Below are 16,672 nucleotides of genomic sequence, written 5' to 3'. Positions count from 1 at the left end.
GCAGCCTGGGCCCCTTCACAGCCAAATCCCACTCCAACTTTCCTCCTACAAGTGCCTTCTTCCCTGCAGATGCCACTCTGTGCTCAGCTTTACTGTGCTACAGTGCTGAAGGTTCAAACACTGTTAACCAACCATGCCTTGTAAGAAGAACTCATTAGTTTGTTTGCTACAACTTCCAGTAAAACCTCAGTGAAATAAAATAAGGATTAAAAGCATAATGGTTTTAAAACACACACTAAAAATGCAGGAAATGCCATTTTTTAAGCTCACACAAGACAGATGAGTTCAACCCTGTGTACATGCATCATGCTATTCCAATTGCACACTCACCTTTTCTCCAGCTTGAACTTACTCAGTAATTAGGACAAATTTATGAGAAGATGGAATAATAACCACTCATGCCACAGAAACCTGGAATGTGACAGTGGTTTATTTCCATCGATTTGCAGTCTGAATACCATGTATGGGTTTCCTTGTATAAACAGATTTGAAATACTAACTCCAGGAAAAAATGGCTGAAGTACAATACATTACTGCATTGCTGTATCTTTTATCCATTAATAGTATAAACTTGTTATTAAAAAAAAAAAAAAAAAAGGAAGATTATAAATTAAAACTGACCAGGAAATATGAAAGCCACTTTTCTTTTTTTAACTGAAACACACATGTACATGTTACAAATCAGCCTGTATGTTAGTAAAAATTCAAAGTTTAAATTTTGCTGCTTCTTTAAAAAGTTCTGATGACTACACAATTGCATTTGGCAGACCCGATGTCTTTTTAAACAGTTACTCACTATCTCACTGTATGCTGTGTATTTTCACACAACCATGCAATCCTGGAATAGGACAATCTTTTCAACAATGAGGCTCAGGAATTTTTTTCATTTCACACCATTTTGCACCAACATCCTAGGAACACTTATCACTGCATATCAATAAACTGTTGAATAAATAGAGTATAAGCAAATTATAAGCAAAAAACAGTTATTGCCAGTACTTGTCTCTGTTGTGAGAGATATGTCATCATTTTCTGCTTGGATGCAGAAGCTATGCATGAGCACACTGACAAATTACTACAACAAAATTGAAATTTTATCCTCAAAAATCCTACCAAGTAATCCTGACATCATAAAAGCAAAAGCAGACAGTAGAAATATTTGTATTCAGGTGATTTAGTACAGGTATAAGAAGTACTGGAACACACCTTTATTTACAAGTAGAGTTAATGTAAAATATTTATCTTGCACACATGTAATGCATCAGCCAAATACAACAGGACATAAACCACAGTAACTGGCATCAGACAACTTCTGTGTGACCTAAGAAAGTTACTAAGGACAAAGTGTCATCCACTTAACATTCTGAAGAGCAAGCCCTTGGCTGAAATGGAAAACAGTGATACTTACATAAATCTTCCCTTTCCTACCTGCCCCATCACCCTTATTTTGGGATTCCTTCATTGCAAACCAATTCAGTTCTTGCAAACCTTGCTTTGTGTAACAAAGTCTGATCAACACACATTACAATTTTAATATATCCCTTGCACATTTAGTGACAGAATGTCAGTCTTGGCAACCTAAGGAACTCCTGAAATGCAGCATCCAACAAGCCAACTAATTTACAACTGTGTTAAAAAATACAAGCAAAGATGGCATCACAAAGCTTATGTTCCCACCGACAGAAGTTCACATTAGTTCGGTTTAGAATTAAAGCATTTTCTACCTGATTTATAGAACCCTACAAGTGGCATATTGAAAATCAAGTTCTTTTTCTGACTTATTGTCAATAATAAAAAAGTCTGTTGACCAAAGTCCCCAGACAGGGGACAGGGGTAAGGATTAGCTGGGTTATGTAAGTGATTAGCCAAGTTTAAAATAATCGGGCACTGAAATTATGATCCAGGACAGTATCTGTCCTTCCCTTGTTGAATAGAGAATTGTTGAATAGAGAACAGTAAAGGAAAACTTGCATCTACTTCTTCTTTTGCTGGGGGCAAGAACAGTGTTACAAGCAGTTTTTTAAAGCTCTGTCCACATTAGGATCACTGCTTCCATAAAATTTGTCCATGGAACTGCCTCTACTCCTGTTCAAACAAGACACCACTAGCTTGCATCTGAACCTAGTGTCTCAGCTGAACTTTAAACACCACAGCTATTAAAAAAAAAAAAAAAAAAAAAAACAAACCAAAAAACCCAACAAAACTTTCCCTTTGTCCAAAACATTTAAAAAGCCATTTCTGTAATTTCCTTTTAGACACAGTACATAATGCAAGCTGCAAAAACAAGTGCCTTGTTACATGCTTCAGCAATACACCCTCCATGTCTTTGCAAACTAGTTCAACAAGTAACCTCATTTTTTCAAATTCCTTGAAGTTATCTGCATGCCCCTGTGACTCATGCAGTAGATAAATTGCTGAGGAACTCTGTGGGAACCCATCCCAGGGTCCCACACAGTTGGTTTTTAATACTGATTTATTTATTTGTGATATTTTAGTATCATTTTTATCACACAGAATGAGCACTATGCTGTACCAATCCTTTTTGCTTAGCTTACTGAGCATTTCTAAGGTTTGTGTTGCAACACACAAACAAAATATGTGATCACAATCCATGATACAGCCAAAAATGGTGATTTTAGAACAGTTAAAATAAATGTGTTTGGGATTTTTTTTAAAGTTTGGGATAGTCACAACTTTGAATGAAGTAATCACATCCAACCCAAAGCCTAAGCAGCCTGGATAAAAAGTTTTTAATCTGTCAACACATCACTGATATTTAGTGATGCTGTATTAATACCTTCACTTTTAGAGTCACGTGAGTAGCCATTTTCCCCATAAACTACCTCTGTTCCTTATGAACACATCCATGACTGCATCTTTGCCATGCTTTCACCTCAAAACTCAGCTTTCCAAAGATTCATAGGTTAAGCACTAGTGGACTAGAAAGACCAGGGTCTTTCGACCACTGTTTGCACTCTAAAGAAAAAGCACAACTGGGTGTGAAGAGAATGGGAAAAATATTATATTTACCAATATTTTGAAAATAACTTATTTAAATCTACTCTTTGTACCACATAAACCAGTAATAAACATATGTATGTCCTGCAGCTCTGTCACATGTGCTCAGCTAAGACTGATGCATTTCAGCTATTTAGTTACTTTTTAATCATAACTTTAACCCAGTACCATTCTGTTGTTTAAGGATGAAGCCTTTTACTGTTTTGAGATCAGGGACTGATTTGTAAACACATTTTAACAACTTGCAAGGCATTTCCATCTTGTGAGGGCAGTAGAAAGCTGTATCTCCCTATAACATAACTTCTATTTGAGTAACAAGAGGGTGCCAAGGCATCACCACTGACAGGACAAACCCCAAGTTTGGGGCTAACTGCAGAATGGAGGCTCCCAAAGACCAATGTCCAAGCCCAAGTGTGCACAGTCCAGCAGAGAGCTGGCTCACCACCCACCCCTTGAGAACTCCTCTTCTAAGGCATATTAATATAGAAATTTGTTTCTCACTGGCACACAGATGTACTAAGATCTCTTGCAGTAAGAATATAATTACAGATATTCAATTGTCTTTAAATGCTTGCATTTCTTTCTTTCATATATTGACAGACACCAGAATTATCCGTGGTTCACATCTATGAAGCACCATGCCCCTTCTTCCCACCTCTTAACAGGGGAGACTAAGGCAGAAAAGCTAAATAAAAGGTCCTGTGAACCCACCCACAATTCTTCCCCACACCAGGAATGCACAAGGTACCAAAGAAGAGCACAAGTAAAATTATATTTTTTATTCATTCCATTTTAGCTGTGAATATTCCTATTATACAAATACAGTATAAATTCCAAAATCACAATATATTACAAAATAAAAAAGTACAAACTGCATTACTTAATAAATATATCTAACAAGTTAATCAGAAAGTAGAAGAGACAGAATCCAGATTGGAGACATTTAAATGTTTGACCCAGCAAACCATACAAACCTCAACCTAAGTATTTTTTTCTCTTTTAAACCATAATGTAGAACACCATTCCTGATTTCTTGATTAGAAAATAAAGTCACGTGAATAAAATGTTGTGATCAGATAATGATTTGTTGGTGAAACACCAGTGCCAAAAAAGAAGCAGGGCTTATACGAAAGACACCATAACCCCAGAAACAAGAACACAAACACTGAGGTGCAGCCAAGGCAATTACTGCCAAAGCAGGAGACTATTATCTAGTCACAACATTCTATTGCAAGTAAATGTTCTGTTATTATAGATAAATAATGTAAATGGAGCGGAGAGTGAGCCAACCAGGCAACAAGAGGCCAGTTTACTCAAAACAGTAATTAAAAACAGAAGAGTCAATTGCTCCCTGCACTGTTCACGTGTAGCTGCATTCCAACTGGCTCAAAGGACCTGTTCTGTGCTCCAGGCAGAAAAAGCCACTGTTCCTAAAAGCAGTCTGTTCTCACTTTGCCACACTTTTACAAAAGCCATTATTTTAATTTTGCAAGAAAATACCCACAATATTTTCATCAACTAGGGGGGTCAGTTTGACATCAACTTCATTTGGTAAAAATATAAGGTTTATGGGTAAAAAACACAGCAAAAAATAGCTGTTACATCATAAGCCTTATTTACAAAAACTGTTTACAAACGTTTTTGGCTGTACAGCTGAAAGCCAGATACTAATGTAAGATGTAGAAGATGGAGGTAACAGTTTAAAAATAGTGTGCAAAAAATACATTCTTATAGAAAATAGACAGTGCGGAGGGGAGACACAAACATACACAGAGAAATCTGCTTGCAAATAACCCGAGGCTAAGTTTTTACAACAGAATATTACAACTACGTCTGTATTTATCCCCCGCAACCTACAGTCTTTCTCCGTCTGGGGTGCTGCTGCTTCATTAAGGATTAAGGCATCACCATCACAGCCAGCACACCTCTCTGTCAGTCCCTGCAGCAAAGCTCCCGGCCCAGGCGCTCTCATGAGCAGGCATTCTGCTCAATGTACATCTTGGACAAGGACACTGCCATGGACTTGGCCAGCTCCTCATCCCGCCTGCGCTGTACCTGAGTCTGTCTGCACCACGCCTCGTACTCTGGGTTGGGGCACACGCGGTCCAGCACAGCATCGTAGTGCCCATTGCTAAGCCAGCTCAGCCAGATACTGGGCCGTGTCGGGTCCTCGGGCCCCAGGTAGTGAACCATGGTGGAAACGGTGGGGCTCTCGGGCCGGCCGCCCGTGGTGAGGTGGATGTTCACGTTCAGCATCTGCCCCATTGCCAGCAGCTCCGGGTAGCCGGCCCAGGCCCCGTCCTGGGCGGCGCCGATGAGGAACTCTCCCACGTCGCCCTCGATGATGGGGTTGAAGTGGTCCAGGTGGTCGGCGATGTAGTGCACGGTCTGCTCGCGGAGCTCGCCGTGCAGCCGCTGGTCCCCGTACACCGCCTTGCAGACGGCGCGGTACAGGCAGTTCCCGTCGGGGATGATGTGGAAGCGGAACCGGCCCTTCTGCCGCAGGTACTTGTCCTGCTTCTCCACCTCGGCCAGGTACAGCGCCAGCTTCTCGCTGCGCTCCGCTCTGCCGCCGGGCCCCCGCCGCACGTCGGGCCCCGCCGCCTCCTCCTCCTCGCCGTGCGCGGGGCCGCCGGGCTGCGCGGGGCCCGCGCTCCGCTCTGCGGGGCCGCAGCCGGGGACCAGCCCGGGCTGGGCTCCGGCGGCCGCCGCCTGCAGCGCCTGGCAGTGCTCGCTGAGCCGCAGGCTGCGGTTGCTGGGCTCCTCGGCGGCGGCCTCGCCGTCGCCCCCGGCCTGCCGCACGCTCTCCAGGATGCCCTCCAGCCAGGCGCGGCTGCGCGGCGAGCCCGGCACCAGCTCTCCGGCGGCCTCGGCGCGCTGCACGATGCGGATGGGCACGATCCGCTCCAGCGGCCGCCGCCGGCTGACGGTGACCTGCGCGCAGGAGCTGAACTGCGGGCCGCCCGCCGGCCGCCCGGCCGGCCCCGCCGCGGGGCCGCTCGGCATCACCTCCAGGCAGGACGAGAAGGCGGGCATGGCGGCGGCGCTGCTGCTGCCCCCCGCGGGAACGAAGCTGTCCTTGCCGGAGCTCTCAGCGGCCGCGTTCGGGCCCGCGGCGTCGGCGGCGCTCGGTGCCTCCGCGGCGGAGGGTCCCGGCGACAACGAGACCTTGAAGACGGCGGCGGAGCTCGGCGAGGCCGCGGCGGCTGCTGCGGTGGCGGCCGCCGGGTAGTGGGTGATCACAGAGCTGTAGAGCTGCATCCTCGGCTCCCCGCGGGCGGCGCTTTATAGGCGGCGCCGCCGTCGGAGCTGGGGCGGGGAGCGGCAGCGGGGGCCGCGCTGGGGCTGCCGAGGAGGATGAACCGCCCGGGTAAAAATAAACAAGGGCATCACCGCCCGCCCCGCCCCGGCCGGGCCCCGCGGCCGCAGCAATTCCGACTGCGCCACCGGGCCGGCCCCCCCGCGGGCTCCGGCCCTTCTGGAAGCTGCGGGAGCGCGGGAGGGGGGCGGGGCTGCCCGCACGTCAGCGAGCGCCGCCCCTGCCCGGCCTACGTGCGCTCGGTGTCGCGGCTCCTGCTCGGCAGCTCGGGCCGGGATAATATCCATTATGTCCCCTCGGGTTTGGACAGTGCCAGACGCCAGTGCTGTTTGTCCACCTGAAGTGCCACTCTGGGAAAAGCACTGCATGCATACAAAGGTGTGTGATATAAACCAGCACGTATTAACAGAAGGCACGCGGTCTGAAATGCAGGTCTCGTCAAGATCATTGATAATTGGTGTATTAATGCCGATAGCACTTCAAAATTAAGCCATGTCCTCCAGCCTTAGCTGCGGTATAAATGAAGTTGTAAAGCCTTTGTCCGGGGACGATGAGGAGATCTGTACACTCTCCGTTTTGCTTGTGTGCTGACGGGCATGCACCAGAAACCAGTTTGCACTATGACCAAATGCTAACACAGACAGTCATTCCTAACAAAACGGGAGAAAAGGTACTGACATATGTAAGTTCTAAGTGATACTTTAAAAACAGGTCTGAATGTCATCCCACAGCCTCAAGTATCTTCAGGAAAGTGTTACTAATCCAAGCAGATTGTAGAACTTTAAAAACAAACAGAAAAACAAACAAACAGAAAACCCTTTATTTGGATATTCTGAAAAGTTTCTTTTCCTCATTCCATTTACATTAATTAAAAAGACAGAATAAGAGGATTAGTTGCAATATACTGCAATGTCCAAAATAATTTTCTTTGGAGCCTTGGTTGTGTTTTGTATCAATGTTTAGGGATATACTTCCTATCTTCAGTCTCTGCAGTTAATTCCAGGGATACCAGTAACACAATATGGAATTTCATTCTCTTTACATGGAAAACATATTATGACTCACTCTGCTAAATTACATGTTGGAGAAAAAATGCTCAAATGCTTCATACAAAGTAATGTGGATATTTACAGGGAAAGTTTTCACATACATCTTTTTTTATTCTGGATAAAACACAGCAGTTTATTGCATGCAGTATTGGGAACCTTTTAGTAAAATTTTACAGATTAAATACATATCCAAATTTTTTGCCTTCGAAGCTGAAATGTAAGAAGTATATCAGATATGAATCAAAGCCCAAATGCCCTCAGTTACCTGACAGAGCCAGCCAAAAAGTTGATATCTTTAGAACAAATGGTGATAGGCCTTATCCAGGAGCATTTCTGGCAGCCTGTTAGAGTGGGATAAGATATTACAACTGCTCTGAAATTACAGAGTGACTCTTGTATTTCAGAATGTTCAGAACTTTGTTTTAAATATAGTTTGTGAGCCCAGTCAGTGAGTCTTTATTTCTGGACTAATCATTACTTAGAGAGGAATATATATTGACCAAATAGCAGTAAATTGAAATCTTTCCTCCTTGAAATGGAGGCTTGCAGCAAAGGAAAGATTCCCGTCTAGTTTATTTCTTAGTCAAGACTTGACAGTGTCTATTTCCAAGTTAACATGTATATGTTTATATATATATACTGATAGGAGAATTAATGTAAAACTAATGGAAATTGCCCCTTCCAAGTGGGTTTCAAATATGCCAGTTGCTCTTCATTGTGTGTTTGGTCATTTATAAAATTGTATAATGTATATTACTTAATGTTAATGCTCACCAGTTCTTTTGCTACTTTTTTTTTTTTTTTTTTTCAGAAAAGCTATCTGTAGTTTGGTTTAGTGAATGTTCTGTCTTCTAGTAAATGTCAGAGGTGAGTACAGGATAGTGGTTTCAAGTCTTCAATAGTCTGGTAACAGAGGGGACGGAAAGGCAGCTCTTTCTTTCTCTTAGAGAACAGTAAATGGATGCAGCAGAATAAGAGCACTTCTGGCAGGAGCCAAGTGCTGCATTTTGAATGCTCAGTACTGCAAATTTCTTTCTTCTAGGATATTATAGAAACTCCTGCTAATGACTCTTCTGCCTCTCCAAATCCGTAGGTTATTTGGAACGGTGGTACATTAATGGATGGGCAGCTGTTTAATTCTGACTGTTGGTTACAATGAGGTATGACTCGAAGTTTTGGTGCTTCATTTGAGGAGAGAAATAGATTTATGTATGCCCAAATTACCCTTGTACTAGTATTCTGATGCTCTAATGCAGCATATTCAGGATAAGAAAACTTGTTTGTCTGAACAGAAATACAAGGAATATCCTGAAACACATGCTAGATATGCCATTAGGTTTTTATTATGGTAGCAGATAGATTGTTCTTTTTTCACATTTGCTTTTAAGCAGATATATAATGTCTTTCCTAAATTTTCAGTTAAAATGCACATAATAAGCTTACTAATAATGTTAAAATACAATCAAGATCTGTTGCTAGGTAACTGAGAGACAAAACAAACATTGTAACCACTGTCTTGATGTTAATAGTATATTACTTTTGACATCTTTATTATGTCCTGTGTGAAGTAAATGGAACGAGAAGCTCACCTTGCTGTGTTTTACCTGTGTTATTAAGTACTGACAGTGTAATGCAACCAACATTTTTCATCACTGAGCAGCCAGAGTTAGTCACACGTACTTGGCCTGAGGGGAATCCAGTCTCTCTGGATGACCAATGACAAAAATCCCACTGAGCCTCTGCCACAGAAGCATCTCATATAGGAGTTACCAGGAATCAGCACTTCCCAAAGGTAATTTTCTTAGATATCTGACAGGTTTTAACAATAACATCCTAAACCATGGTCTACACCATGGAGTAATCATAGAATGGCCTGGATTGGAAGGAATTTCAAAGATCATCTAGCTCCTGGTCACCTTCTGCTAGACCAGGTTGTTCAAAACTCCATCCTGGCCTTGAACACTTCCATGGAGGGCTATCCACCACCACCAGGTGCACAATCTGGAATGATCAAGTGCTATGAGTACAATTCTGGTGAAATAGAAATTTCAAAGAAATATTTGAATGCCTTTAATGCAATAGTCTCTATAAAAGCCAGGGACGCATGGTTCTGCCTTTAGTGCCTTTTACTACTAGAATATTGGTCTTTAAAATTTCTTTCAGATACATATAGAACTGCTGTTAATTCCAAGAAAAACTAAATTTTGCTTTATTATGACCCAGCTAAAACACAACCCATGTATGGATTACTTCCAGAATACTCCTGTATTTCCAACTTCTGTCCACTTTTCCCTACAGGTCGTGGCCTCACAAACACTAGAGGTGTTTGGAAAGTGAGGAGAGCACACTATGGATATGCCCTTCACTGTTTTCCACAGAGTAATCTTCCTGAGCTTCTGATTCACTCATTACAGGGTAATGTCCAGTCCTTTGCTCTTACAGAATAGATCTCAAAACAAGCTCTGCAGTAATAAAGCATAAACATCTCCCATGGTTAAAGTTTCTCTTGACATTACTGTTATCACTGGTTACCCTGCACATTCCAGGGATAGTTTAGATTGTTTAGAAGGCAAACCACAATCACAAAAACAGCTGTGGAACAACAGTGGTATTCACTGACGTAAAATGAAATGCATGAGAGTAGAACTAATTTTAACTTTCATGTGTAGTAGATACATGATTGACATAGAAGAAACAAATTAATTACATCACCAGGAACATTTGCTAGTGAAAAAAGAAGTTGGCTAAAATGATGTAGTGAAATGCACTAAATAAGCATTTCCATTGCTTCTTTTTTGTTTCTTTTTGTTTATGCTGACATAACAGCCCTTCAGATAAAGATACTTCTCACTGAAATATTTAATGAATGTAACTACATACAAATTACCTACAGAATTACATACAAAATAACTTTTTGTATGTAAGTTGAAGATGAAATGTTGAATTTATACTAATAATCTGAAGTGGTATACCAAGGAAAAAATTTGTAAGTTATTAGAAAATAGAAAAATATATCAAGAAACGTCCAATACAGGGAAGAAATGCATATACACTTCAACTAGAAGGAACATACTGACAAAACATCAATTTCATCCTCTGTTGCCTGCAGATTATCATATCATCATATCATATCATATCATGTCATTTCTTTCATAAAATTACCAGTTACAGGCAAATTATTTGGGGTATGGTCAGTGAATCTATAAAGCTGTCACAAGGCAACAGAATTGCCAAAAGAACCAATTCTTCTCTTTCCCATTCCCAGTGTCTTTTTTCTACTCCTGATGCCACCTGATTTGTGATGGCCTAAGTGTTAGTAATAACTAAAGTACCTAGTGTATTTCATCCTAAATGCTAACATAGAAAGGAGGAAAACTGTATCCACACTTACACTGAGGTGTGAAAATGTTGCATAAAACAAGGGCTATGTCTCAGAGAGCTTTGCCTCACAATTTGTTGTTCAGCTTCTGCATATATTAAAATTTTATTCACTGAATGGGTGCAGCAGGCATTTGAGATGCAACCAGTGCAATGACATCATGTGGCAAGAGTTTGTGGAAAAAGGGCTGTTGGTGATAAATATAGACATTTGCTCATGTCTCAAGGGCTCAGTTGGTATCCCAGTTGATAAGTGAGTCTCTAAATGTGAGCGATGACGCAGATCAAGCCTCACATTTCTGCTCAGAGTGTAGATGGCAGTTGCAGTGATCATTGTGCACAGGGCCTTAAGATGATACCAGGGAAAAAAAAGTTGGGGGTGGGAATCAACAATGCTGTTTCCTCTGAAAAGAAATGTTGATAATGTGGTAATAATGTTACATAGACAAATTTTATAATGTGTATGATGTTTAGAAAAGCTATCTTCTCTATTTTTATAAACCTGATGAGATATAAAAGTGTTCACAATGTCTAATTTTTTGTCAGTTACAGGACATCAGTCACCTTCTCTCCCTTTCATGTTGGTTAATGGCAATTTAGGGTCAAGGAAAGTAGATACTTTGGCTAAGACTGAGAGCAGAACACAGTTCTGACAAGGACAGACTGTGAAGGAGGTAGGGGAAATGGGCAATACAGAAATACCAGAAGCAGGAACTCACCACTCACAATTGCAGGAAATATTATTAATAGCTTAATCTTGATAAAAACTGGAAGCATAAAATAACTGTGGTAGAAAAGAAGGTGCAATACTGCCTATTCTTGAAGTGAAAAAATGCTCCTGTGAGGCAGCAAGCAGCCAGCACTACCATGAGTGGCCTCACTGTTTGGAAACAGACTGACACCATGGCAAGCGTCATCCCCTCTATCCTCCACAACCTCGCAGTGCACACCTTTCCCTGCCTTTCTGCCATCAATAAGCAGCAAAAGGAGGGATCATCATTTTGCAGCTAGAAGCGAGTGTCACAGAAAACATTTCATCATTCATGCTTTGAGAGTCACGGAACAGCAGGTAATTACATTTACCAGCTTTGTTGCTCCCCTGCCAAGTCCTTCCTGTGGGAAAGGGCTGTGGTTATATGCTACATAACCAGCTCAGCAAGTCATGTCAGCTCCCTGATGAAATGGAGGGAGAGAGCTTACCTCATCACAATTAAAAACCTGCTCTGTTTCCATTTATGTAGCACAGAGCTAACTGTTACGGGAAGGTTGGATCACAGCTATTTAACTCCACTGCCTTAACATGAAAAAATAACACAGGTAGAGCCATTAGAGAGGAGGGATGACATCAGTTCATCCTGAATGATGTCCTAGTCTGCGTAAATAACCAAACCTTTCTTTAACATGCTTTACCATACCTAAGTGTACAATATGGAATTATTTTTTCTGATCTGAATTTTAAAAGTTCTAATATAACAAGAGACAATTTTTAAAAAACATTTATAACAATGAGCCTGAATCTGAAATATTTTTCACTGGAAGCAATCAAGGACAGATACTCTCCAGTTAGTAGGTTTATACTGGTAACTCCAATCAGAATGGAACCTTTGTTTAGCCTGAAATATAAATTAGTGTTCCTGAGGCTTCCAGTGAATATCTACAGAAATTTTAAAACAGGGTTTTATCAATTTAAGTGTTTCAGTATTTATTCTGGTGTAATGAAAGCATTAACATTGTTGTAAAGAAGCACTAGTGATTAAAGGGACATTATCCATACGTGAAAATATACATTCTTCAAGTTGTGATTAATAGGTAAGCACAATTTTATGAAAATTAAGCATTAATCAATTAGTAATTCAGAAATAGATTCCCAAATACAGTCAGTTTACTATATCAGATGTGGACATAGAGGGTTTTGTGTATGACTACCTGAATTTGATATAAAGTCACTACAGGAAATTTAGTATATCTAATCTTGCAGTATCTAAATAAAGTTTCTGATACTGCATGGTATGAGTCATTACCAATCCAATTAAGAAAGGGATTAAAACAAGAAACAAAAGATGATGATGGGGAGAGACTACTAAAAATGATTTAAAGAAACTGTTACACTGAAAGAAACTTACTAGTGGAGTACTTCAAAGATCCATCTTGAGACTGACTTTAATATTTGCAGTAATTACACCAGCACTAGCTGTGCTACTGACTTAAAGACTGAGAGCTGAGCAGCATTTAAAGATTTTTTTAAATGCCATATGGGAAACATCTGAAGACTAGAGACAGAATTGCTTATGTGACTATCTGAAATTCAACAGTGCAAAATGAAAGGGCATCCACCCGGTGGCAGGTCAGCATTTCCATATTAGCATAATCTCAGCTGTGGGAAACCAGCAGGACAGAAGACCCACAAATGCTATTCAGAGGCAGAATCACTGGTGTTTCTGATGTGATGTGACTTTCAAAAGGACAAATAGGATCCTAGAACACAGCAGGTGAGTACATATACAAAATAAATATTTAAGAAAGGACTTGTGAAACTTAATCTGGAATACTGTACACATCTCTGTTCACTGTTGCTTAAGGATGTTGAGTGGAAGGAGAGCAAGGGGGAATTAGAATGATCAGGGCACTGGTGGCTCTCTAACAAGAGGAGACAACTGCTCTTGGCTTGCATTACCTAACAGGTTGCATTACCTAAGGTTGAGAAGGGATCCCTAAAAATAAATCACAGATTAAATACTAGGGAGCAAGAAGAGCTCCTTTGGTGAAAAGTAGTGTGGGCCAAAAAGAAATGGATACAAACTGGCAACGAAGAAGTTTAGTCCTGACTCACAGCCTTGGCTTTCAGATATGACATAACTGCAAATAGTTTTATGAAAGGATGCTGGTAACAAAATACTTGCAGCAGCATGGTGAAACCAGAGTGGCCTATGAATGTGAGGACCATTATAGTTTCATTATAACAGAGGACTGTAGCTTGGTAAAGACTTTGATCTTAATGTGCAATCTAATCTTATTCCACTTTTTTGTTCTATTTATGTCTCTTTCCTGGTTTGCTTTTTTTACAGGGGTTTTTTGTGGTGCCACAGTGTTCCCTGCACAGAAAGCACAATCCCCAGCCAGTGAACCAGTAGCACTTCTGGAGAGATGAGACACAAACCAGAAGCAAATAGGATATAATTTTTAAAGATTACTATTAAGTTTGTTTTTCTTGGGCCAGGTCTCATAAGCCCTCAAAAAGAAACTTAATACACCTAAGGATAGCTCGGCTATGACTTTTGGGGGGATAAAATAAGCAGGATGACTTCTGCTACGGTGTTAGAAACAAAAAAGGTTTAATAAAAGGCAAAATAACAAACAGAAAAACTCGAGCCAGGTGCAAAGGTCTGCTTCTGGTAAAAACACCTCACAAAAGCACTTTAGCTCTTTTGTTCTCTTCTTTTCTACCTGATGGGTCAGGCAGGACTTTTTGGCTTCTATCCAGTTATATGTTCTCTAGTGTTTGGTTAAATCCCTGAGGTCCTATGAGGTGGCTTTTCACCTAATCGTTGAGAGAAACTTCTGGGCTTCTTTCCTTTTTTGGGGAACAAAAGTTAGTTTTGCCACTCTGTCATTAAGGGATACACTCCTACAGATTACAAGTAAACTCATTTTGCAAGGTTAAAAGCAGTATTTTATTAGGCTATAAATACTATTCTTTTGGATTTGGCATCAGTACCATTTCAAATCCATTTTCAGCAGCTTCTAACTGGGTTAAAATTATCATAAAATTCATTTCAGGGAATTTGGAGAATGAAGATTATAAACAAACAGCTTTTGATTATTATCTAAGAGAATCAATAGCTGTCCTTGCCCAGGCTAGAGAGCAAAGACGTTTCTAAATAAACAAGATTATTATGAGTGCAGTTGGTAATTAGGGTGTGCAGCATCGAGTTACTTAACATAAAAACATTAGTTAGAATAGTTGGGATCAACAGCAATCAAAAATAAGAAAAGAACTAAAAGTGTTAGTCATAATATGTCATAAACAAAGTGTTGAGTTTTTCAGTTCACAAATACATGTGAATCTTCTGATCAGAACTTCTAATGGATAAAACTTGCTCCTTTCATATGTATCAAAGCAATATATGGGATAAATAAATAAGTTTGCCTAATCTGTGATCTGACTCCTATATGTCATGAAAACTTTGATGTAATCTTTGGCAGTTTTTTCCCAATACATTTGTGATCTGTTTCAAATAGCTAATTAGATTTTTTCCCAAACCAAAATGCACTCTTTCCTATATTATTAGTTTTGAAATGTGACCCAAAAGACAGGCTTTACAAATGGTCTTTTGAAGCCAAGTAATAAACTCTGCCAGTCACTCAATTACCTTTATTTTTCTAACACAAGAAAACCTGAGAACAGTTGAGTTACAAGTAACAATTTAAACCATTACTCAGTTCATCTGACTTAATGATGAAATCTCCCTTTTATATTCATGTAAGTAACATCTGTCAATGTACCCATGATTTATCTCTTGCACTATATGTAACTTCTTAAATTTCTCTTTTGCTATTATAATAGAGATCACTTGTTTATCCCTTTTTCAGCTTGAGCTCAAAGAACAGAAAAAAATCTAACATTTCATTGTATGTTGGCAGTTTGTATCACTTTCCATCTTTCTTCTGTAGATGAAATGCCCAGAGCTTGCAGAAAAGGTATAATTAGTTAAATTATTTTCATTCTTGAAAATAAAGGCACATTTTTTTTTCTAAAAGGCATGTGAATCCCTGGCACTTCTGTGGACTCACAGGAGTTGAAATGGTTTTATTAATCTAATCATGGTGAATTATGAGCCATAAAGATTATGTGTCACATTGAACAGGCATTGAACTAGCAAAATTCAACTCCATTAGAAGAAATCAGCCTGTTTAAAACTCCTTACATTATCTATAAGTAATTATTTGCTTCTATATTTATAGAGTTGTGCTATGTTGACATTTGATATTAAATATTTGACATATCTCCAGGTGTAATCTGAGTTTTAAAAAGTTTAAACAATTTTTAATGCATATGCTAATAGCTATTGAGGTCAAAGAGCACTATAGATCAAACAGTGCATTGAAACTCACATTAATACCTTTTTTTTCAGCTAGTCCATACTTTCTGACTGACTTCTATCAAGGGAGAATCATGAGAAAATTATGCCTAGCTCTGGGCCATCATACTATTGTCTCCTAACTACACAAAAACTAGAATGTGAAAGTCGAGGTTTATTTATTGCAATGAAATAAAGCTGGCCATTCATAATGACTTATGTTCAAACCGCCTTCCTCTAACCTGCAGCCATAGGCTGCCTAGATTTTCCTTCTTCCTTCAGAGGAAGAAATCCTGAGCCACTACTCTGTATTTCTTCCATATGTTCTTGTCTCCCCCAGCCTGTTGGTGAGCAGAGGTGAGAGGTTCAGGACGGTCGGTGTGTAGCGGGAGGCGCTGCCCTGGTGCCGGTTATGTGCGATGCTGTCTGGAACATGCCATCCTGTGGGAACGTGTTTCCTGACCTGCCAGCTCCCGTCAGCCGCTCTCCAGTGAGCATCTAACCACTCCTATTCACAACTAAACTTTTACCTCAACTAGGAAGTGTCCACTTGGACAGATGCCCAACAGCCAGGAGGCTGGCTTAAGGTGGGGAAGAGGCTACGGAATGAGATTAAAACGTATCAAATGGGAAGAACACCTAGAAGGGAGTGAGGGCATTTCGGAGCAACAGGCGTCTGGGAGCAAGCAGGAGAAGGCGTTCTGCCTCTCGGGAGATGAGGCGCTTGGGCCGGACACATGTTCCCCGCTCGGGGACGCTCTGCGGGCCGCCCCAGCCCGGCGGGCCGTGCTCGGCGGCCGCCCAGCCCAGCGGGGCGGCGGAGGCCGCGG

The 16,672-nt window shown here is 41.0% G+C and overlaps 1 protein-coding gene and 1 long non-coding RNA gene across 7 annotated transcripts; one reads left to right on the top strand and one right to left on the bottom strand.

Annotated features, from left to right (window-relative positions):
- Nucleotides 1-3,782: 3,782 nt before the first annotated feature.
- Nucleotides 3,783-6,426, bottom strand: OTUD1 (OTU deubiquitinase 1). Its single transcript, XM_041408858.1, has one exon. The coding sequence runs from the start codon at nucleotides 6,277-6,279 to the stop codon at nucleotides 4,987-4,989; it is 1,293 nt and encodes a 430-aa protein (XP_041264792.1). The 5' UTR covers nucleotides 6,280-6,426; the 3' UTR covers nucleotides 3,783-4,986.
- Nucleotides 6,427-6,722: 296 nt separating this feature from the next.
- On the top strand, nucleotides 6,723-16,057 carry LOC121338166. Of its 6 annotated transcripts, none has more exons than XR_005952988.1 (5): nucleotides 6,723-7,007; nucleotides 8,198-8,253; nucleotides 8,480-8,546; nucleotides 9,047-9,178; nucleotides 9,685-16,057. It is a non-coding gene; the product is annotated as an uncharacterized LOC121338166 (long non-coding RNA). The 6 variants fall into 6 exon arrangements; XR_005952991.1 differs by having other exon boundaries at nucleotides 8,429-8,546; XR_005952989.1 differs by lacking the exon at nucleotides 6,723-7,007 and adding an exon at nucleotides 7,017-8,071.
- The last annotated feature ends 615 nt before the right edge of the window (nucleotides 16,058-16,672 follow it).

The sequence above is a fragment of the Onychostruthus taczanowskii genome, unplaced genomic scaffold, assembly GCF_017590055.1.
Source record: "Onychostruthus taczanowskii isolate IOZ18803 unplaced genomic scaffold, ASM1759005v1 scaffold3, whole genome shotgun sequence".
Taxonomy (NCBI): Eukaryota; Metazoa; Chordata; class Aves; order Passeriformes; family Passeridae; genus Onychostruthus; species Onychostruthus taczanowskii.
The sequence above is the reverse complement of the archived record's forward strand: the minus strand, read 5'-3'. Positions and strand labels throughout refer to the sequence as shown.

Bases quoted from the DNA above. Each gene is read 5' to 3' on its own strand.
- OTUD1 (XM_041408858.1), bottom strand. From the start codon at position 6,279: ATGCAGCTCTACAGCTCTGTGATCACCCACTACCCGGCGGCCGCCACC.